The following is a 25,164-nucleotide window of genomic DNA, read 5'->3' on the forward strand; positions in this document are numbered from 1 at the left end:
TGGAAAAGAATGGCATAATTATGCCTAATGTACGACAAAAAAAAATTATAAACATATTTACAATGGAAATTCAGCTGTCTTCTTTTTTCTCTATTTTAATAATCTCCAGCACCAGACAGTTAATAATCAAATATCAACTGATTTCTTAACTTACTTCATATTGAAGAAGCTGATAATTATTCTAAAACCAAGTTGATACCGAATGTTACTACTAAAAAAGTAGGCTTTTTTAGCTTGATTTGCACTACCTTAATTAAATGTTTAATACATCTGTCAAACCTTTGAAGGGACCGCTTTGAAGGAATGCTATTTATGGTCCTTAATATCAACAAAATTCTGAAACTGGCCGTTTTTTTCTGCTCTCCATTAATATATTTCGTCATTGTCACACCTAAAGGTCGTATCCAACGTGTCGACTCAAATTCTGAAACAAAATTCTAAAGCAGAAAGTTCTATTTTTCTGCTCTCCTACTGTCACACCTAAAGGTCGGATCTGCCATGTGTTGACTCAAATTCTGAAACAAAAACATCCTATTTTTCTGCTCTCTTGCAAAATATTTCATCACTGTCACACCTAAAAGTCATAACTGTCAAAAATCATTCGTCACTATTACACCCAAAGGTCGTATCTGAAATTTGAACACTTATGAGGTAATTGTTAAAAACCTTTTGCTAAGCTGTTCTCAAAGGGAGGATCAGCATAATAATTTAGATCAGGAGGATTGAAGTGTGATTGAACCTGCATTGAACCTCAAAATGCATTTAAATGGAAAATAAACTGAACGACAGCAGAGAGAGAGAGAGATGAGTGACAGCCTAGAACTCAAAAATAATCTCGCCTCTGCAGGAAATTATAAGTATATTCATCGTTGCAGGAAATGTAACTATTCATCACTTTTACACATAAAATTTTGAAGAAGTTGACACTTCGAACAAGAAGTTACGGCTACGAAGGTAGCGGGCATTTCGTTGTCCACAACCTGTAGTGAACTACTATACGCTGCTAGTGTATAGAGAGCGGGCATTATTAGCGTGTTATTTACCGTCTTTAGTCAAGTTTTCAAGTCTTCAAGTTTTCTTGAGTGTCTTAAAAGTTTTCAACGCTACTTATGTTTTTCAAGTTTTCTTGTCTTCATTCTAGTTTTCAAGTCCTCAAGTTTTCTTGACTGTCTTCAAATTTTCAACGCTACTTATGTTTTTCAAGTTTTCTTGTCTTCATTCTAGATTTCAAGCCTTCAAGTTTTCACAGGATTTTATTTCTCTTACAAGGGATATTTCACTAGATGATATATCACATTACTCACTAAAGGATAAATTTATTTAAGGTGAAAGGTACAAAATTAAAAAATAAAGAGAAAAATAGGCAAATTATGGGGAAAACAGCATATCATTCATAGTTTTTTTCTTTTCAAACCGAAGAGTGAGGCAGGCAAAAATACCCCCTTCCCCTACATGCACTCCTGCTTCAAAAAGATATATAACATCTCACTAATGTGGAATAAATGTTTGCTTACCTCCTTTTCTGCTTCCTCGGCAGCTTTTTTCAACTTGTATTGCTCAAAAATAGCCGCTCTCCGTGCCTTTTCTTCTTCCCTTTTTCTTATTTTTTCCTCTTCCTTTTGCGCTTCTTCTTCTTTTTTAAGTTGAGCTTCAAGCTCCTTAAGTCGCTTTGCATCTTCAACCTCTTGTTTCCTCTTGAGGGATTTCATAAGTAGAATCTCCTTTTTTCTCTCCATGTCATCCAAAGTATCCTAGAAAAATTCATGATTCTTTATGTGGGTAAAATTAATTTGGAGAAGGGTTTTTTTCGGTTTAGCTCTCGATCTTCAAATAATGAATTTCGAAGGAAAATCAGCGATTCAGAAAAAAAAACATGTGATTTTTTAAAATGAAGTTTGCGAGAAACGACGATTCACAATGACGCTTTGTCAGCACGAGAGAGAATTCAATATAAAAACAAAGAAATCCCTCTACACAAAAATTGATGCCAAAGAAGAGTGTTAATTCCGTGAGATAAAATTATATAAAAAAAAAAAATAAAAAAAAATGATTGAATACACCATATTGAAATTCAGAACAATTTCCAAAAATAACGTCAAATCTTTTTATATTGATTCTGACTGCGATTTCCTACTATAGTTGCACCTGACAAAAAGTGAATCAAATATAGGAAACCAAAGCATCCGTTCATAAACAGATTTTCCCACTATATTTAGTCAAAGACGCCACCTTTGAGATTTTTTTTTTAATGGCCCTGAAATTCGTTTCTCCCCTCTCCTTTCTGATAATCGAACAACCAGTGGCACCAATTAGGGGGAGAGGCCATGGGAGTCTGTGCCTAGATTTTAAAAAATACCCTTTATGGGGTGTTTACACTGAATAATGCCATCTTAGGTAATTTCATTGAAAAAAAATTGTCTCCCCCTTCATCTAAATTTTGATAAATTGACACCAAAGTCGGTAATCCAATGAACCTCTAGATTGAAGCATCAAATCACAATACTATAAATCCGTGATTCTCAACATGGGGCACATGGGCAACATGGGGCACATGCGCCACCAGTGGGGCATGACAATATTTATGTGGGTCATGGACAGAGCGTCCACCCTTTTATTTTAATTAGTGCTAGAAGGCCCGTTTTATGTCCTGATATTGACTTTGCACCGTCTGTACCAAGCCAAACAAATTTTTTTCACAATATGCCCCACCTATTATGCTAAAGTTCAATCATTAATTTCTTGAAAGCATTTTAGGATAGAACAAAAATAATCAAAAAGTGATTTATTTTATGATTAATTTCAAAAGCAAATCCGTTCCCATCAACCTCAGCATCAACCTCATAAATAATGCAGTATATCGTTCAGATAATACCAAGTATTATACCAAATACAGGATATTCAGATATTAGAATCCATATGGCAGGAGAATACACTTCCCACCGACCCTGAATTGTTAGTTATTCAAAATTAATATTAACTTATTAATAATATTGATTTTTGAATTATTATTAAAAAAATTGGACTAAATATTTTAATTCTGCCTAAAACATAAATTGCAAATCAACATTTTATTTCTTATGCACAAAGTCTTAGAAAAACACTTCCGTGATCCGTGATTCCCAACGTGGGGCACATGCCCCATCGGTGGCGCATGACAATATTTATGTGGGTCATGGGCATAGCGTGCACTCTTCGGTTGACTTTACTTTAGAGCCTTTATTAAAAAAAAAAAAAAAATAATTTTCAAGTGAATGGCGTCACATTTAAATGCATTTAAAGATCACAAAAAACATCATAGGGCTGTAATGACATTATACATTGTATAGAAGGAGTGTGTGTGTGTAACTGAACCCAACTGAACCCATGTAACTGAGCTTCAATGCAACTCAGCCCTATTTAACTGAACCCTCGTGCAACTGAACCCCCCTTTAACTGGACCATATGCAACTATATTTTTCCTACTGCGATTTCAAACTATAATGAAAATTTCAAAATTAGATTGGGATGCATCACAGAGGCAGATGCACTTTGCCCCTCCGAAATTAACCCTTATACAAGTGATCGGTTGACAATAGCCACAACATGTTTGTTTTTGTTCTTATTATTTTGAAATGTTCGTCTTTAAGAAGAACACTTGAAACGAAATTGAAAACACGACTGAGAAACAGTAGGCTGAACTTTTTGAAATCAAGGAACATAAATAATTCTGGTAAATTATCAGTTTTTACAGGCGAATATACCATATCTTGCCAGCGTATCTGAATTGGAAATTGGTTATGATCAATGTGTATGAGCTGTCTATTACTCATAGAAGAGTAGTTAGGAATAAATTTAAGTAGAAAGTCAAAGGGCTATATGTGCATCCAGGTTCTGAAACCTGGATGCACACGGAGTGATGCATCTGGATGCACCAATGTGTATGAGCTGTCTATTATTCATAGAAGAGGAGTTAAACATACGTTGAACATGGTCAATGTATTATGTCGAGTATTAGTAGAGAGTATAATGGCAAGCGTAAAAGTTTCTTTTCTTTAAAAACTGATAAACAGCGATATTTTTCCTGGTCACAAGAGTACTTCCTTACCAATGGGTCTGATCTTACCATTAGTTGTAAGAATAGATTCAATATAGGTCAAAGATGAAGTTATTTAGGAATGTTTAAAAACGGTGCTTTATCTTTAAAATAGTAATATTTTTATAGGTCAAGTATTCACTTTCAAATGCAAGAATATAGTCCTACCAGAGTGTCTGAGCCTACCGTTAATTACAATGGATAAATTAGATACATGTCAAAATAAAAAGGATATCGGTATTTTAAAAACGGTGTTTTCTTTTCAAAAATGGTAGTATTTTAACTGATAAAGTTTCTATATTTGCAGGCAAAGATACGGTCTTGCCAGTGTGTCTGAGCTTACCATTAGTTACATGGTAAGCCCATGGTAAGCATTAGGGTAAGTTTGAAAACGATGTGTTTCTTAAAAAAAACAATAATATTCAGGGTCAAGCATAGATTTTTACAGACAAGGGTACTATCTCATCAACGTGTCTGAACTAACTATTAGTTAAACGGGGTAAATTTGCCACAGCTCAAAGTGAAACGCATTTAGGTAAGTTTGAAAACACATTCCTAGCCAAGTATAGATTTTTACAGGCAAGGGTATCTTATTAGCATGTCTGAGCGTACTATTAGTTATACAAACAGAGATATAGGTCAAAGAAGGTATTTAGTTAAGTTTGAAAACGGTGCTTTATCTTTAAAAATAGTAATATTTTTCCAGGTCAACTATCCATTTTGCAGCCAAGAATACCATCTTACCAGTGTGTTTGAGCTTACGATTAGTTACAAGCAATCGATTATTCACATATAGGTAAAAGAAGAAAATATATAGATAAATTTAAAAAGTGTTCTCTGGTTCTTTGTGTTTTTTTTTTTTTTTTTTTTTTTTGTACCAAGGACAGTGAAAACGAAATATTGCTTTTTGAGTTTGTTAAGTGGAAAATTATATATCTTAGGATATTTTCAAAAATAAATAATTCGGTATTTGAAGAAAGGACCTCCTTACGTAGTTGTACTGTTTCCGGTAATAGTTGGCTCAAATTTAAGAAAAGGAAACTAGGGGTGAAAAAGCAGCAAAATTAAGCTAAAAGCACATCAAACCTTAAAAAGGTGACGATCTCCCTTGACAATACATTTGTTTTTGGTAATCAACAGACGGTTGATATTTGAATTTTTACGAACGAACAGCGTTGTCAAATTTGAATAATTAGTTTTGCTTATTTATTTTCAAGGTTTAATGCAGCAACACTAGCGAAATGTGATACTGCCCCAAAAACTTCATAATTTTCCAACAACCGAAAGAAAGATCATAGATAACCATGGATTTCACATATAAATAGATCTAACAAGGTTCGGTGGGTATGAAAAGGCTTTTATTTGATGTCCTTGGTATTCTAAGAGTAATGTTTTTCGATTAGAGATAAAGATACCGTCTCTTGACAGCAACAGGCTTGCTAGTAGTTTCAAATTAACTTACTGTATCAAAACTGTCGTCTTTAGCATCAATAACAAAACCCAGGCCGCTTTGACCAGAGAGTCGGGAATTCCCACTGGTAGCAACAGTCAACTTTTCAATTCGTGGAGATTCAATCGACTCAGTAATCTGTTGCACCTCTTTATTTAAACTCGGAGAGTCCATCGGACTGGGAGACCTTTCTTTAATTTCTGATTTGAGGCGATTGAGCGCGGAAAGTGAGCTGCGTTTTGGTGAGAGAGTGTCCGATTTCTGTGGTGTGATTGGGGATTCAGGAGTAGATGACTTCGTTACGCTGCTCGGAGTAGATGAAGGTTTTCGAGTGCCGAGTTGAGGTTTAGGTCTTCGAGGCTTAGGAGAATCATCAAAGGTAATCACAAACCCTAAACAGAAAAATTGTACAGAATACAAATCACGATTTTACTTCGTAGCAAATCTCTCTTTCTCACCCCCTCCCCCCTCTCTTTTTTTGAGGGAGGGGTCTTAAAGAAAAATTGAGCACAAATTAAAGGAGAGAGAGAGAGAGAGAGAGAGAGAGAGAGAGAGAGAGAGAGAGAGAGAGAGAGAGAGAGAGAGAGAGAGAGAAGAAAGGGAGAAACAGAGAAATCAACTCAGATAAAATGTGCCTACATAACGTAGCATTAATTTAATATACTCCCGTTGGTACAAAGTTATTTATTGATTTTACAGCACAATAGATAAATTAAAAAGGATTATTTCAAAGTAAACCATCATCAAAACCTGAGACTCTTAAACCCATTGCTGAGGAAAAAGATGAATCCAGTGAAAAGTGTTGCGAAGGACCTCTTCGGGCTCTTAGCCTAAGTAAATAACGTGCGCTTCAATTTTAAGACTGAACAAAGGCATTAAGATTTTAGTCACCTATTAACTTAGTTATTGCAGCAACATATCAGCCTCTACTAATTAGAACATACAAAATATCTTATTTTGCAACTAATCCAATCTTGAGTTCCCTCTAATCTAGAATTCTCAGAATTCAAATTTCTGGATCTATATTACATATAAATTATCTTTGAATTTCTGAATTATTTTGAATTCCGTGAACATATTTTAAATTATAGTGAACAGCCGTGCCAATAAATTTACCTTGATCTGCATCAACACCTTCCTTAAGTTTTGCCAGTTTGATCTCATTAACCACTTCTTCCTCAATATCTTTTTCTGGAGTGCGAATAGGGCTTGGGAGCTCTTTCTGTTGTGCTTGAAAGAAAGTTCTACTCAAGGAGGGTCTAGGCGGTGACTTGGCAGAGTCAGGAATTCTATAAGTTCGGCTGCCTGAGCTGAGGTTGAGGCGTTGGATCCTCTGAGGCAAATCACCATCGGCGTCATCTGTTGTTTGCATTTCAATAAATGAGATACTTTGCGGTTCCATATCGTCAACTGATGGTGCTGGCAATTGGGTGTGGATTCCCACAGAAGCACGCCCTACCAAATATAGAATATAATGAGACTACATAATATTACTAACTACATGCGTTCAAACAAAGGCCGGCTGAGACGGGATATTTTCAGAAAATTTCCCAGGTTTTATAGGGTATATTTTTTCGGGTTTTTTTTTTTTTTTTTTTTTTTTTTTTTTTTTTTTTCGAATATATCCTGCAAGCATGAAAACTTTTTGTGCAAAGCATTTCGTCAGATTCAGCTCTGAAAAAAGTTCGAAGATTAAATAGTCTCAGTAAAACTTGATTATTGATGTACTTTATGCAAAGTAAATGAAAGGATTAGCAAACTTTTCTGTATTGATAAGTTTGACAAGGATAATTGAAAAGATTATTATGAAAAAACATTTTTCATATTATTTCTAACAAATCACATTATCGAGTCTCTTCACTTCTTTTTATTTATACAAATTATTCACTTTTTTTTCAGTTTGACTGAAAATCTTACAATGCTACTGACCAGGACATTTATCCTGAAAAGAAGCAGCAGTGTCAATTTACAAAAACAAAGATTCGGGGGGGGGGGGGTGTCAAAATATATTTTTCAAAATCAAAAGGGGGATTAAATTTTTCATTTCAAATACCAATAAAACTACTTTAAGCAAAATAAATGGAAGGATTGGCAAACTTTTCTATATGCAACAAAGCAACAAATTGCGAGGCTGCCAAACTTCACTATATTGATACCTTGTAACAAAGATAATTAAAAAGATTATTATAAAAAACAATTATTTAAATTATTCCTACCAAACCATTTTCTCTAGTCTCTACGTCTTTTTTCTTGCTTATCAGTTATCTTTTAGCCTAGCTTACTAGTCCATTAATACAGAAATAGCAAATAAGAGGGAGTCTTCTTCTTCTTCTTTTACAGTTGACTGAAAATCTGACAAGGTAAACATTTAACTTGAAAACAAGCAGTGATGTCAATTTACAAAAATGCCGGGAGTGGGTAATTTTTCAAATATTTTAATGAAAATACCAAGAAAAAAGCTTTTTCGATGAAAAAAAAAAGTAAAAAAAAGACAATCTCCAAAATATAGGGGGAAGTAGGAAGAAGGGGGAGAAAACACCAACCTCTACCTCCTCCAATTTATATCCCTGGAGGCAAGGGTACCATACCACTCTTCTAGATTTTTTTAATGAGGGAAAAGCTGCAGACCTTTAATAAGGAATCTTAACAAGTAAGTAAATAAGAAAAAATCAGATAGACTTCCAGTCCTTACGCCGTCTTTCTCCTCCCCCTGGGTTTCTGTGAGATGAAATACTTATTATTGGCTTCATAATTAATTATGATCCTGAGTAGAGGCAAGTGACGGGCAAATAATACTTACCTCCACTTCCTTGAGATGCAACACTTGGGGGACGGTCTTTTTTCAGTTCTTGCTGGCTTGAAGCATGTCTTGACCTCAACAAAATTGGCGATTCTCTTTCTTCACTTCGTCTACCGTCTTTAATTGGCATGAAATTCTTTTCGGAAGACTCTTCCTTACGGGTGGAAGTGAAAGCGCTCCTGAAAGAATCGTTGCTGATTGAATTCCTGTTGTCGCGAGATCCGTTCATCTCATTTTGAGGTCTATCAATAAAATTATCATGAAGTCGAAACGGCAAATCACTAGGTGTTTCACTATTTTGATAAAAATCTTGCTGAGGTGAGTCATAGACTTGGGGTGGAGGGACGTAGAAGGCAGGGTCTTTTGGCGTATAGAATTGTTGCATCATAAGAGGACGTACAGCCAGTGGTTGACCCCATTGTGCTCGACGGACCGGTGAAGGCTGATTGTAAACTAGGTATTGTTGATCAGGTTGACTGTAGCCATAACCAACAGGCAAAGGCTGTGGCTGCCCCCAAGTACGCCTTGTCATTTGCTGATTCATATAAAATTGTTCCCCATTGAAGTTTGGTGGAAAATCTGGGCTCTGGGCATAAGACTGCGAACGACCTGAATCTTGATTCCAATACATATCTCTTTCTTCCGTTTCACCCATAGATCGTACTTTGTCGGTGCCATCACTGATAGTACCGGAGCGATATTCAAGATCAGCAGGCAACTCACCTCCACCTGAATCAGGTGTGCCAAGATCTGGTCTTCCTCTTGATACAGCTTGAAGAAACGCCGCTTTGCCGATATCTTGCCGGTGTTTGGTGGCCAAAGCCGAAGCTTTTTTCTTCTCATCTTCAATTTGTCTCCTCTTTTCTTCCATTTTCAAACGAGCTGATACTAAATCCATTCGAACAGAATCATCAAATTCTTCGCGTTCTTCCTCTTGAGATGCCACAAATAAGCTTTTTGGTCGTTTATTTTCGGTAGAAAGGCGCTTATCATGCCTTTGAGATGAATCAGAATCGCTGCACATATAAACAATGCTTAATCCTTGACTTCCAGATTGATCTCGAAGCTTAGAAAGCTCAACAAAATTAGTAGCTTTGGCTATTTTACTAACAGCCTGAACAGGATTTTCACTAACTATCTGTGGATCTGCAACTATGACTATTGGGTGAGAATTCGGCTCCTCTCGAGGCTCATCTTTAATTCTGGCAGATTCATAACGCTTTTCCTCATAAAAATCATCTTTTCTTTCACTGTATATTCCCCGGCTTTCCGGTCTACGAGGTCTATCGCCCAAATTATCGAAACGAGATTGGGAACGCACGCGCTCTTCATATTCATCGTAATATCCATGATTTTCAAAATTGCGAGGTCCATCTTCATGCTTTGATCGGTTACGACAATCATACTCACGTGCACTTTCGTCACAAGGGTAGCGCCCTCGGCTTTCTGATCGACGTGACCGATTTTCAAGAGCATTACGATTTTCATTACGTGAAAATCTATCATCGCGATAATCATAATAGTCAAATTGTCGAGTAACGCTTGGGCCACGACTTTCTGACCTCCTTCTGTCATCAAAATCTAAATCTCTCATTTGTGACTGCCCACGACTTTCAGGTCTACGGGGTCTTTCGATAAATCCCGTTTCAATTTCTCTGGCCTGGTAATCGCCTCGACTCTGAGGCCTTCGAGCTCGCTCTAAATGTTCTGTTTCATCGTAAAACTTAGAGCCCCTATGGTCAATATCGTCAGGACGCTCGAATACGCGATTAGATCCACCTCGGTGTCCCTGTTCATACTCTTGAAGCTGAGACCTGCTTTGAGGTCTTTGAGGACGCTCTAAATGTTCAGTCTCATTATAGAATTTAGAATCTCTGTGATCAATATCATCTGAGCAATCTGACGTGCGAGGAGGAGGCACTGGTCGATATTCCTGATCAAATTCTTGGGATCTAGACCAGTTTCTCATCCCAGAAGCTGAATTATTAGACTTTGCATCATATTCCATTGTAACGCTCGCCCTTGAATTGGATCCTGGAATAGAATTCGTACTAGGAGCTCGTGAGGGTGGTTCTGATTCAGCCTGTCTTCGGCCGGTGTGAACAGCTTGTTCTTTATCAGGATTTCTTGAAAACATGGACAGATTTTCTTGACTTCCGCCAAAGTTTTCAATCGTGAGGTGAGATTCGACCTCAGTTATAGAATTCCTCCTCGACCGACGACCAGCGGTGCCTGACTTCCTTTCCTAAAAAAAAAAAAAAAAAATTTTGTTTCGTGGTATCTTAAAGCAATCAATTTTTTTTAAGGAAATAAAACATGACCTTTAAATTTATAAAGAATGCCCAAACGTCACACAAGAAGAAATTTATATTTATAGCTGCTCAAAATTTTATCGGGGGGGGGGGGGGTCTGTAAGTAAAAATTAAGCACTTGTTTTATAAAAAAAAATTCATGATATTTTAAAATAAAACCTGACCTTTCAATTTATAAAGAAAGCCCGAACGCCGCACAAGAAGAAACGGGTGTTTGCAAAATTTGATCTGAGGGGGAGGGGGGTCTGTAGGTAAAAATTACGTACTGGGCGATGCTTTAAGTTAACTTTGGGCAGTTTTTTCTTATTTCAATACAAATTAAACAAGCCACAAAAGGTATGAAAGTAAAACATCTGAACAAATACAGGCTCAAACAACGTTACTTGAAATTTTGAGCTTTTTTTTGTCAAAAAATATATCATGTCTCAAATTGAAGAAGAAAGAAAAGAAAAGATCCTCCAGAGCCATTGCTGGTCCACAGGGGACAGATAAGCAGCACGCCAAACCTTGCCGTAGCAGGGATTCTTACAATTCTTTTTAGATCATGCTTACATAAAAAAAAATGAGGGATAGTATAACTGATTTGAAATCTAAACAGCTCATTTTTTTTACAACTGAAAATGTTATGCAGATCAATTAGGCAACCTACTAGTTGGGATTAACAATAAATATTGTAAATCATAACCGTAACATTGACTGAAATAATTGAAAAACTTAGCGCCATCGTCAGACTAAATTGCCATGCGTCGCCCCATTGTCTGAAATGCGGTCGTGTTAGATGCCAAGTTTCACACAATATTTATCAGATACACGAGGGATATCAGGGTGAATGAACGCCCCTCGGACAATACTTTCTTTTGTAATCAAACTCATATAGAAAGATAAAGAGAAGGAACAAGGAAAAAATGTGCATACCCCGAAGTGTCATAACACTACTTCACAATTAACTTGGCACCCACTTTGAACAAAATCACCGTAAATTATACCATAGTTCCAAAACGCGGTCACTTCATTTTTACAAATGTTGCAATTAAACCAATTTTAGTCGTAGTCTGAAGTGATAAAGCGTGTCCGAAATACAGCTGCGTCTGAATTATTCTGATCATCTCTAGATTTCTCATTTTAACCAGCTGAGATAAATAGATTTACTAGGTAAGCATGTAGTTGGGATGCCGGAGAAGAAACTTAAAAACATAAACTGAACACGACGGATAAAAAGCGAACCACGGGAGATATAGTCATCTACATTTCCAACGGTTTTCACTACATACCCCTGGATTGGATCAAGTCTCTACAGATGTGATAAAAGTTTGCCGAATTATGGCACAATGCTGCATGTGAGATTTCAGAAGTCCATTGCAAAGTGGACGAGGTTTTTTTTAAAGGAAATACTTGCTTCAGTTTTATGATGATGCCCAAATTGCGATAGAGCTTTTGTTCCACAGCCTGATGTGGTGTGGAAGCAGCGATTTTCGTCCAGGAGTTACACCTAGATACCTTACAAAAGTCATTCCTGGCCACCTCATAGTTCCTCTGGAATTCGTAATTCTAGTTATTCCGGGTTAAAGAGTTCCAATTTTCCTGTGGTGGCGTAGTGGGTTTGATCTAAGGTTGGTAATACGGAACCCAGAGTTCAAATTCAGCTGTAGCAACAACTTGCAAGGCCAATACAAGGACCAAGCGTCAAGAAGCGTCGTTAATCCAATACATACATCCAAGAGTTTCGATCCTTGAAAAGAATAAACCAAACGATTTGTCAGCAATTATTGTATACAACTTGCACACCCATCCAGATGTAAACTTCTTCAAAGACAATTTCTAGCTTTTCTTGGAGCACCATCTCCAACTTTCAGCACCATCTACGAATGCCAGCAGCTCACCTGACTCGTTACTTGAAATGCCTTCACCGCATCATAGCTTGCAGCACAGTGAGGTTTTGAAATATGGGTTCCGAGAATCCCTTAGTTAGTTCATTCACATGAACTAGAAAATACCAGTGGACCTAGGTTCAATCCCTGTGCCATCCAATCCCGTTAGCACGATATCGCCCAGTGTATCTTCTTTCATGTTTGCTAAGATAGGAGCCAATTGCCGTTCCAGCACCTCTCCTCTATCTCCGATATGTTCTAATTTACTCAGTAGAATTCCATGTTCCATATTGTTTAACGCTCTTTGAATATAAAGCGAAATAGCAGGTAGCTCTGAATTCACATTGTCGTAGGATGAGTAACCCAATAAACAACTCAGCGCGCAAATCAGGCTATATCGCCCTATATCATATCATTGTCGAAATGCGATCGCGTCATTTTTACAAATGCTTTCATAAAACCAATTTTAGCTGCAGTCTAAAGTGATTATACTCGTGTCCGAAACGCAGTTGCAACCAAGACCCGGCTATTCACCCTAAATGTTTCTGAAAATCTGGATCTTTCATTTGAAACAGTTGGGGATAATGTTAAGATCCGCTAGGTAATTTACTAACTGGGATTAACAATAATTAATCTTTATAAAAATGGTCGTCGATGACTCGACAGTAACTTACCATTCTATAGCCTTCATTTCACTGAAGTACTTGAGGTTTAAAAGGGACTCAGAGAATTATATGACAACTCACTTTCTGAGGCATCTCGACAATTAGATGGCTTAAGGAAATAATTTCCTAATATTCTAACTGATTTAAATTAAGCAATAAATTAAGCCAAAGAGAGAAATCAAGAAATAAACAGCTAATTGTATGATATCATCTTAAGTATTTATAATTAACTTAGAACAAATAATCACATTTGGGTTTCAGACACTAGCTGAGTTACTTGAATGAAACATCCAGGGATTTTCAGAAAAATATTAAAGGTAATTTTGAATATCTAAGTCACCTAACAACTAATTTCTTTGAAATATCAAAGAACGCATGTCCAAACAACTATTATCTATCATACGACGTAAGTATTCTCGAAGACCACACTGCCTATCCATGAAGTACAAATAACAGTTCAAATGGGGATAAATCATTTTATTAGAAAGAGAAAACAATGAACCTCTGAATATTTCGACCACATGGACAGTGATCGTCGTTAGCAGATAAACTCATCAGCAGAGTTTATCTGCTAATGCCAATCACTGTGTATATGATCGAAATATCCAGAGATTTTGTCATTGTTTTCACTGTCTAATAAAAGGATTTATCTTTATTTGAACTGTTGTTTGTAAATTATTTACCGTAGTAAAAAAAAAAAAAAAAAAAAAAAAAAAAAAAAAAAAAAAAAAAAAAAAAAAAACTACCTCTCGATTTGTAGGAACTCCAGCCATTTGGGCAGAGTCTCCACTACTTCCATTATCTGGAAAAAAGTTTTGCTGCTTTTGTCGAGCAACAGATTGCAAGGTGGGCACTGATCTCCCTCGATGGACAACGAATTCTTCCGGTTTTTCACATTCTGACTGATTGGATGACTCACTTCAAAAAAAAGAATACATTTATTAAACCCCTTAAGCTTGAAAAAAAAAAATATAGCATTTATAAAAGCCTACCAACTTTCTATTTTCTTCAGTTTTAGAAGATCTTCGGGTAGGTGTACCCATTTAGGCATTTTCATTTTCCGCATTTAGTTTCATTTTAGTATCTTAATTAGACTTACAAAGAAAATGTAGTTGAAGTAAGTACTGACTCTGACAGTACAGTACTGACAGTTGAAGTAAGTACTGACTGGACGTAATTCAAACCGTATGTTTAGAATATTTAAGATTATTCTATTCATAAACATATAAAAAAATATACTAGCCTCAACAGAGGCACCAGAGTTTGTGAAAATGGGGAGACAAATACTATTTCAAAAGTAACAAAGCAAAGAGACGTTGAAAATTAAAAACCAGACTAAACAAAAATTGTTGAGAGAGCAAAAATTAAAATCAAAGCTTCAAATAACGCAATGCATCCTGGTCATCTTTTACTTAATTTAATAACAATTTTTATCAAATTTATACATATAAGTATACCCAACAAATGACATGGCATGATAAGGAAGAGGGGTAATCAAACAAATTCAAAAAAGGAAAAAAATAACTATAAAAATAACATTAAATAAATAACTTTGCATTGTCTGCAATATCATTGGTTTGAATTTCCTGTCTCTTTGTATTACTATTAATATATGCTGCCCGCCACCATGGACAAGGCATATTTGCTTGAATTTATTTGGTGAACTGTGCCAGGGACTTTAGGCGCAAATCATGTTCCTTTTTTCGGCTAAAATCATTTTCCCTTGAAAATACTAATTTTATATTCGTGTTTCAGAGATAGTTAATAAATTGTTCTTAACAATACAAATTTCGATACAGTTGGATAATAGAGTTAATTAGGAAATTATCAAGACTCGGTTATCATGTTGATAAAGAACAAATTAAGAGCAATTAACATGCGGATTTATCTAAAAGAAATAAAGAACAGAAAATTGATAAAAACAAAATCACTCACTTCCTAAAAAAATCTTAATGAGCCTTCAAGTGGTTGATGAGTAATGGCCAGAACTGGCCCATTCTGCCCAAGTAGAAAAAAATCACTTACAGCAAGCAATTTCTAAGACCTTACAATAATGAAGGAAAATATTTTAATTCTTTTAACACCATTTATTTATATCGTCCATCCCATGGAGAAAGCTAAATTCTAACGGTTTTTTCAGTGTCTTGTACTCTTCTGTATTTTTCCTTTAATAAAACACAATAGGATATTTCGAAGCGAGGATTTGTATTACAAAATAACATGGGAGATTAGAGTTCAAAATACAATGTGAAACCAATCAATTTATATATGTATATATATATATATATATATATATATATATATATATATATATATATATATATATATATATATATATATATATATATATATATATATATATATAAAATGTGTGTGTGAGAGAAAGAAAGAGAGAGAGAGAGAGAGAGAGAGAGAGAGAGAGAGAGAGAGGTTTAAAGAAAGGGAGAGAGGGGGAGGGAGAGAGATAGCAAACTATACATTAAAGAATAATTTAATACATACTTGTGACGATATTGGGGTTTTGCATTTTCTGATTTTGTAGGTAGTTCAATACAAATACTGGATTGTTGAAATCTTCTAGCGATCGGTTGAGTTGTTGCGACTTTAGTCCCGGGCGTTACTGTAGATGCTATTCATAAGAAATAAAATTATTAAACCGCTTATAAAATGATAGCCATACATGGTCATTACTAATATACAGGCCTTAAATATTCCTCAGTCTATATCCAATAATATCATTGGATATTTGCGAAGAAAAAACGTAAATATAGTGAAATACACTATATATAGTAAAAAATATAAATATAGTAAAATATAGTCATTATTCCTTATAATTAAAACAAAATTTAAGATCAAAAAAATTTCTAAAACTAGCCAGAGAGGGAAAGGAATTTTGATACTATATGTTAATTTGATAATAAGATAAATGTATTGGAAAAATTTTAAATGAAGGTAAAACATATAACTACATTTTTTTTCAAGGGGGGTGTTAGTCCACAACTTCTCAGCCCCCACAATCCAACGTAACGCACCTGTTTAAGACGCAGCCTGTTTTCTATAATTTATGCATGTTTATTTAACCAATCTAAATGTCTTTTAAACTCCTTTTTTATACATGGTATATGCTCAGTTACGATTATCCCTACTTGAAGGACTGTCTTGTTAAACAACACATAACAAACTATAGCCTACACGCAGAATAAAGTTATAAAATATAACTACCAGAAACAAGGGATATAAAAAATATATGTGTAAAATGATATATACATTAAAATAAAGCCAATTAAGCCTTTTTAAGAGCATTGTAAGCGCATAAATAAAGATCACAATTCAACTTCAAGAAAACAAAATTATACAACACATTGTTTGCACTTAGAAAAATTATTGCTGATCTTCTTTTTTTACATTAAGATATTTAAGGGGGAAAAGAGCTTGCAATGAAAAATCATGCTTATTTAGTTACAAAAAGTAAAAAAAAGATAAAAAGCCATGTTCATGATCAAGCAGTGGATGCTATGAAACAAATCGAAGCAAAAAGGAAACTCGGGTGCCAATAAAACAGTGATTAAACCAAATATACATTTACAGCTTCTGGGGTTGGATAGAGGATTTTACCATAGGATTGAGTCCAAGCTTGTTCAAACGATGGCTTTTTACACTGTTGACACTTGGTTACTGGATTCTCATGGCAACAAGACCACCACCAATCAGGATATATTAATTGCCACGTTTGACGGCCATCTATTTGATAAGATCTTTTATAATTTTCATTTATCAACATTAAATAGAAATGAAATATTCAAAATCAGTTTACATTATACTAGCAAAAGAGGTCACTTCACCATTCCACTGCTAGAGCTATTTGGAGGCTGGGGTCTTTACAACATACGAGGGGCTCTTATCTTCCACTTAATCTGCTACTGGATCTGGTACCTGAATGCTGTCTAGTTGATAGAATGTTTTAAAATACCTTATTGCCTTCGTCCATATTGAATAGTAAGTGAATTATTCAAAATGGGTAGTGTTCCATGTAATAACAGCTACTACATACGCTATTTGGAGGCTGGGGTCTTTACAACATACGAGGGGCTCTTATCTTCCACTTAATCTGCTACTGGATCTGGTACCTGAATGCTGTCTAGTTGATAGAATGTTTTAAAATACCTTATTGCCTTCGTCCATATTGAATAGTAAGTGAATTATTCAAAATGGGTAGTGTTCCATGTAATAACAGCTACTACCAAGGCATACCCCGCCCCTCTAGAAAGAAACTATTTTTCATAGTATTTGGATTATTTTTGATATCGTTTTATTCTTAAAGTTAGCTACACTCTTCTTTGTAAAATACTACATAATAACTTATAATCATTCCACGCTATGTAATAAGAGTTTTACAAATTTACATTTCAAATGAAAAATTAACTTACTATTCTACATTTCAACTTGCAACTGCTTCCTGGGCCCAAGTTCATCATCAAATCTAGTATCTGACTCCCATCTAGTTGGCAATCTTTTTTATTTAGCTTAATTGAATGAATCAACTTTACCTAATAATTCAATTGCTCAAAATGAGTTTATATGATGCTATCTAAAGAGCTCACATCCATTGCTATGGCTTTGCAACATATGAGAGATCCTTGATCTTGCACTTGATCTGACATTAAACGCAGCATTAAATCATTAATCATTTGATTAAATCATTACTACTACTACTCCTAACAACTCATTGCAGCACCGAACCGCCTGAAGCCCCCCTTTTTACACCCTAGCAAGAGGTCCCAATTTCTCTAAGTTCTTTCTTAAGACCGCGTTTCTTAGAGTTCTTTCTCTAAGTTCTCTATTTACCGCGTTCAGAGACAGACTCCTTTTAGTTTGACCATAGATAATCGGCCGAATAGGATGATCTTTGGCAATCTATCAGTCTTCATCCGCAGAAACGTGTCCTAGCAGGGGCAAACCTCCAGCATTTTTATTAGGGGGGGGGGCAAGAGAGGTCCATATCCGGATAGTCAAGGGACATGGGATATATAATAATTTTTTATCTGCATTATTGACGGGCAACTAATGACTTGATCTTTTTAAAAGATTTAAAACCTCGCACCCAAATTTTAAATTCTCAAACCCTAAACTCTCAAAACCTCCAAAAAATCATTCATTTTGCTAACATTTTCATCTAGGACATAATGCAAGTCAAGGAGAATTTTACTTTCTTATTTGATTCCATGCTCTCTCATAGCCTTTGTTGTATTTCTAAGGATAAAATCCATCAAAGTGATCCATATAAATGGGGATAGAATGTAACCCAGTGTAACTCTTTATTCAATACGAAACCAGCAACTAACCTCATTTTCTACATAGCACTAATCACTTTAATGTATTTATCCGGTATACCATACAAGGATAGAGCCTTCACTAAAGCTTTTCTATCGGCTGAATCAAAGGGTTGTTCATAATCTATAAAACTGAGGACAAAAGGGGTCTAATGACTCATGAACTTCTAAATTATTAATCTAAGAGTGAAAAACTGGATGACGCAACCTCTCATCTTCCTAGAACCACACTGTTCTTCTCTTGAAACTTTATCTACAGCCTCTCTAAGTCTGACAAATATCATGATACTAAGTAATCTGCTTCCTACAGTAACCAAGCTATGACTCTATGATTACCACACTTACTCCTATCACCATTCTTACGTAGGGGTTTAATTAAAGTTTTGTTAAAAGCGTTAAGCACTTCCCCTTTTTCAAACATCATACCCATAGTCTTCAGTAATTATCTTTAACTTCACAACCACCATATTTTAAAACTCATTTACCACACTATCAATATCTGGGACTTAAATATATTTTAATCCTTTTACTACTGTTTCTAATTCTTCCTCGCAAAATAAGTCTTCCTTCACTTCCAAAGCGTCAAAAACTTTGCGATACTTTTTTATTAACGATAATTAAATCATTAATCAATAACAATACTTTTGATTGCCAGACTTGGACTTCTGCTTTAAAAAAAAGCATAGTGATACTAAATAATTTCCTATATCAAAATTTTCGGATTCAAAATTTGTTTCTTTTACTAACTTTGGCTCACAATGAACTAAGCATACACCGTCTCCTAAACCGTACCATCAAACCACTCTAGTCCCTTTGGAGCTTCTTTTTTTTACCAACTTGACAACCCCAATTCTAAAGCCCTTATTTTGAAAAGTTTGCCCCCCTGCTAATTATACACCCTCTCTTCTATTTTATTCATAGTCTTGTTCTATCTTCCTTTCGTGATAACCACTCAAACCCGTGTTGAGTCCTACCCTTTTGACGCGTTAATTTTGAAAATAGTTCAGCACCAGGGAACCCACTAAGTGGGAGCACCCTAAATTCTCGGTGGCCTCAGCACAGAAAATGCAAAAGCAATTTAGGTTAAACCTGTTTAAAAGACGGTACTTAACTCCGCCACACCTTCATCGGTACCCTCAGTACCAAAACCCGTTGCCAGACCAGTACTATACATCTAAACGGGGTACCTGAGAACGAATCTCAAATTTGTTGATTCAAATTAAAAACACCTCGCATGAACTATAAAAGCAACAGGAGACATCTATTCATACAATTAGCAAAATCATCAGTGAATTGACATTCGACGAGATTGGCGTCTTATGAGGATTACTCCCTAATATTCCATCACCATCATCAGCCTTTGTGAAATATATAGCCTAAATATAATTTCAAACTTTAGGATAAATAATTAGAAGAAAATCTATATTTCTTTATAGAAAGTAGGCATTTTATGTTTACATATAGAATTTATCCTTGGTAAAATGAATTAATTACAATTCAGTTATTGTTGTTAAAGTTAAAGCTGTTTAACTAGTGATGATAGTGATGGAAAGGAAAGGTTAACGCGAATTAACCCACAAGCCTGCGCTGAACTGGAATACAGTCAATATATGTGACCCATACTAAGCAGCCCGAATAATTAGTGCAATAGAGAAAGAAGAGGGGAAAGTCAAGTGAAGAGTCAGCAGTCAAATTTTAAGTCCAAGTCTAAAGTGAAGTGGGGATTTTCAAAATCAAACAACAGCTAGTTTCCCAAGAAACGATGGGTTCCTATGACACCTATTATATTCCCTTTATTTTTAATCCTTTTTATTACTACTAAGAAGAGATTAGCAAAAATTCAAATGGCACCCTCTTTTAAATTTTAAAGAAAATTCCGAATGCTGCATTTCCCAAAATAATAATTTTGGTATCTCAAAAAGAAAATTAAAATCGAAGAAAACCTGTAGAATTAATTTTGCGAGATAGTTTCGTTTTACGAAAGTGTTTTTTGTTCATTTGTTGTAGTATTTTTGCTATTATTTTAGCTTGGTAGCATTTGATCAAATCTTAAAATGTTTTATTTCAGTAGCTAATGAATATAACCGCATTGCAGAAGAATAAGTGCGAAGCCTACTAGTTTAAGCCTTTACACCACTACAGCCTTTGTGGAGGCGGAAGACCCTAAATTCTGGTCATACAAGCATCTACGAAAATGTGTTACCAGATCTAAATCAAACTTAGTGTGCAGTAAGAACAAGCGTCCTAGTTGGGTCTTTTGTGTATCTAGACATAAGACATTCTCTACGGAGGGAAGAGAGTCCCTGCGCTCACGTCAAGAGGGCATCAACCAAAAATGGTGAGTAGGTGTCAACCAAGTTCTCCACTCCCTGGGGGATAATAGGATGATACCCTAGCAAAGCGGTGGGTGGCAAAGCGGTGGATCGGCCATGATATCAAGACTTTCTTTATGATTACCCAGAGGCAGAGTATGAAATTTCTACCTGTTCAGTTTCTGCCGAAATTTTTGTTACTTTTTAGTATATATGCAAATGTGTTTTTAAAAATGTCTTAAAATATTATTGTTAAGGAAATATCTTATAAAATGACTGGTATAAGCAAGGACAAGGTATATGCTATAAATGAAAAATGCGAAAAAAAAATGAAAAACAAACGTCAAGATACCACAACTAACACCCTTCGAGAACTTCCTGCAATTCATTTATACAAACTATTTCCGGCCCATCTCCCCCTAAAAATCCCAGTATTCTTTACATTTACATATTTTCTGCATAATTAATCAATGTGTTAATGTTTTTTCGAAGGTGTCATCGAGGTGCCATTTTTCTAGCTAGTTACTTTTTTATACATCCTCGGATTACCATGAATAATGCACGAAATATGTTTAAAAATTTACAAAGTACCCATATATCAATGTGTACCCAAGTACCCATATATCCAAGTACCCAAGTACCCAATGGGTACCCAAGTACCCATATATCAATGTATGGACCTCTCCAGGTATTAGAAATTACAAACAGAAATGACAGAGATTGCGAAGAAAATGTGTATAAAAAGAACCAAACCCAAATTGGCACTAGCTAGCAAATTCCGTCATATCTATTCTTACCGATTTAGGAAATAGTTCAGTTTGGTTAGTGTCCAGTTCTAGTAACTAAAAAATGTATAACGTCAAAGTAAAACGTCAACACAAAACGTCAACAGGGGGGTTGCTGCTGCTACTTGTATCCACACTCGTCATATTCCAGTTACATTGATTTCGGCGTCTTTGCTATATAAATAAAATCTATAAGAATTTCAGGTATGCACGAAAAATCAAACGAGGATCATTTTTTCAGCATTAATTTTTTTCTTCTTTTTTCTTTTTTTTAAGGATTATATCTTTTCCATCTGCCACTATGTTAATAATAAAAATATCTTTAAAAAATGTTCGATTAGATTCTACGTCGTGTGGAGAAAATTTTTCAAAGAAACACTTCTTTCTCAAGGAAAACTTACTAGAAAACCTTTTTATTTGTTTAACGAAGATAAAATAAAAACTCGTTCTTTTGATACAGGCAAGAGCGGATCCAGGATTTTTGTTCGGGAGGGGGGTTACTAATTTTCGACTCGGTTTTTGACTTATTTTATTAATTTTTACTAAGGTTTTACTAATTTTCAACTCGGTCAAAAATTTCGGGGGGGGGGGGGGTTCAAACCGGGTAACCCCCCCCCCTCCCCTAGATACGGCCTTGGATACAGGTACTGATGCAACTAAGCTAGAGTTGAAAATTTCCCGTTCCAATCATTTTTATAGACCTGTAATCGTTTTTGTATAATGACACATCCCCAGTTCTTGTAGAGATCCTAAGAAAATTCAGCCTATAAAATCCTTTTCGGAGTATCAATTGCCATCTACAAAAAACGTTCGAGAAATATTTCATCAGTGGCTCCCTATTACGATATGCATGCCTCCTCATCCACTAGCTGTATCTTAATCTAATAAATAACCGTTTGAAATTTCTTTTTACTCAAAATAAAGGCAGGCATACATTCCCCATCCCAGGATTGTTTTGAAAGATGCTCCTCCCAGATTACTAAAAATTTGGCAGCTAAAAACTTACTTCTTTGTGATTTTGATGCCCACTTGAAATACTCTTTTTCTACCCCCCCCCCCCAAGTAACACTCCTCCAGGATCATATTTGCGTGTACAATTATTTTTAAAGGTCTAGAAACACAAGCACAGGAAACAGGATGGGTGGCTGGGGAGTACCCTTCCTTCAAAAAGGACCTTATAACTTCTTCTGCAAGTTTTTAGGCGAAAACTCAACAATACGTGGAAAGTTGGATATCAAGGCACAGGACAGCTCTTCTCTGAAGCAAGAATCCCCTAGCTTTTTTGAAAAATATTCTAGTCCCCTTTCATAAAGGTTTGTATCATGTGTATAGTGTAACTATCTCTAGCAATCCCCATGGAACGAATATACACATTTTGTTTTAAATTACACATTTTGAAGTTTTTATAGGTAATTTTTATAACTCCCCTCCCCCTCCAGCCACAACTTTTGCAATAGAATGCGTTTTATTGTCGGTATTAACATTTCTAAACCCAATAATGAACCGTAAAATAATTTCTCTTCCTTTCCTTTTATCGCAATACGACAAAGAGATCAGAAATATAGTTTAAACTAAAAAAAAAAAATAATACGAGCTTAAAAAATTGGAACCACTAGTCTCAATGATAATGATTTTAAATCAAAGAACGAAGGAGCTCCTTTCTATTATTTCTAGATACCCAAAACAATAAATTCAATAAATTCAATAAACTCAATAAATTCAATAAACAATTCAATAAATAATATAAATTTCTGACGGTATATTGTTAGTACCAAATTTCTACATGCAAAGAATAGCTACACTATCCTTACCCTCTTTAAGGCTCATTCGTGTCGACTTATCCTTTTCTTTTAAAGATCCTTGTCGTCTCAGTCCTCCACCATGTCGTATCCCTGAAAAATTTAGAATCAGATCACATTTAAAGGAATAGTACATGGATTCTAAACATCGAACCAAATCAATCTCCAAAAGAATTCTGAATTTATCTAAAATATTAATGTACTTCTAATTTAATTGCGTATTAGACAAATTTGCATGCAAAAGAATAGAGTCGTAGATATTGCGATGGACAGGGGTGACATTTAGGAACTTCCAGTCTCAAAGGGTCTTTAAGTGAGAATTGAATTTGAAAGTTCTTTTGTTTATCAAAACATTTTCATTCAAAATTTATATTTATATATATATATATATATATATATATATATATATATATATATATATATATATATATATATATATATATATATATATATATATATATATATATATATATATATATATATATATATATATATAATACAATATATATATATATATATATATATATATATATATATATATATATATATATATATATAATATATATATATATCAAATATATATATATCAAGTTTTACCAGTGCTTCCATTTCTACTCTATTTTAGAGTAGACTACTTTATTTTTAATGTTTCTCCTCTAATATTTTTTAGACCTACTTTAATACTTTATTTCTACTCTAAATTTGGATTTTTCCACTTTTTTCCATGCCGAACCTATGAATTTTTGTTACGGAAATAGGACTTTTGGATACAACGGCGGGATTTCGGCAAAAGCGGTTGAAAAACTTTTTTGGTGGACTTGGATAGACCCGCAAAATTTGAAACAAAATAACCAACGTGGAAAGACCGACGTGATAGACAAATACAAACAGAAGCACCTATGCACATTTACAGTCAAATAGACTGAACAATAGACAGTAAGAAATAATCAGTTTTTATTAGTGCTTTCTTTTCTGAATCTTTACCAAACTAATATAGCTGATTATGTCAGATATCATGTCTTCAATGAACACACAGCCTACAAGTTTGGCTATAGTGTTTCTGTATTTTGAGTTGATTTGAATTCTTGAATGATTTTGTGTAGATTGTCTCATACCTTCTTAGCTTACTTATAGCCGAAGCATAAATTCAAAATAAAACTTTGAATTAATGATTAATTGATTTTTTTCTTAACTTAAAAGATATTGTTATATCATGAAACAGCCAAGTTGTTTGAGTTTAGCCTTAAGATATATTATTTCTTTCAGGGTATACATTTTTTTTTGGGGGGGGGGGAGTTGAGAGAGCCTCTGAAGATCCTAAATGGGCAACCCCCTTTGCTCCATGGCAAATGACGTCCCTGACCTCTATCTTAGTATTCCTTTTATTCTCTTTTGAGTAAAAAGTTAAGTGTGAAAGAACAAGCCATCATAAATATAACAAAAGCTTATGCTTTTACAGCATATTATAGTTTCTAATTTATGTTCATCAAGAGTAGGATAAACATATTGCAATGCACTTTCAAAAATATTGGTAACCACGCAGAGCATGAATGAAATTCTTTTCTGATAGAAACATAAATAGTTTGTCACTGTATGATGACTTGTGGCCCACCCTGTTGAACTAAGCTAAAGTTTATTTTCCATGAAAAATCTAAGTCAATAATGTATAGTATTTTGGCCATTTACTTGGTAGGCAGGCTAAAGTTTTTGGCAAAAATGTGTCTTTTTTGGCAAAAATGTGTCATTCTTGAAATCTAAAAAACTGGAGGTT

The 25,164-nt window shown here is 34.9% G+C and overlaps 1 protein-coding gene across 7 annotated transcripts in view; it reads right to left on the minus strand.

Annotated features, from left to right (window-relative positions):
- Nucleotides 1-25,164, minus strand: part of Patronin (calmodulin-regulated spectrin-associated protein patronin) — a 172,742-nt gene that overhangs the window by 39,774 nt on the left and 107,804 nt on the right. For all 7 annotated transcript variants that reach the window (XM_089089897.1, XM_089089898.1, XM_089089894.1 and 4 more), the window contains 7 exons: nucleotides 23,406-23,486; nucleotides 15,670-15,796; nucleotides 13,914-14,085; nucleotides 8,323-10,567; nucleotides 6,639-6,977; nucleotides 5,535-5,914; nucleotides 1,515-1,751 (listed from right to left, as the gene is read on the minus strand). In XM_089089897.1, coding sequence (XP_088946023.1) covers nucleotides 1,515-1,751; nucleotides 5,535-5,914; nucleotides 6,639-6,977; nucleotides 8,323-10,567; nucleotides 13,914-14,085; nucleotides 15,670-15,796; nucleotides 23,406-23,486 — 3,581 coding nt within the window. The remainder of the gene's footprint in view (nucleotides 1-1,514; nucleotides 1,752-5,534; nucleotides 5,915-6,638; nucleotides 6,978-8,322; nucleotides 10,568-13,913; nucleotides 14,086-15,669; nucleotides 15,797-23,405; nucleotides 23,487-25,164) is intronic.

The sequence above is a fragment of the Artemia sp. Qi Xiang Cuo genome, chromosome 5, assembly GCF_049724085.1.
Source record: "Artemia sp. Qi Xiang Cuo chromosome 5, ASM4972408v1, whole genome shotgun sequence".
Taxonomy (NCBI): Eukaryota; Metazoa; Arthropoda; class Branchiopoda; order Anostraca; family Artemiidae; genus Artemia; species Artemia sp. Qi Xiang Cuo.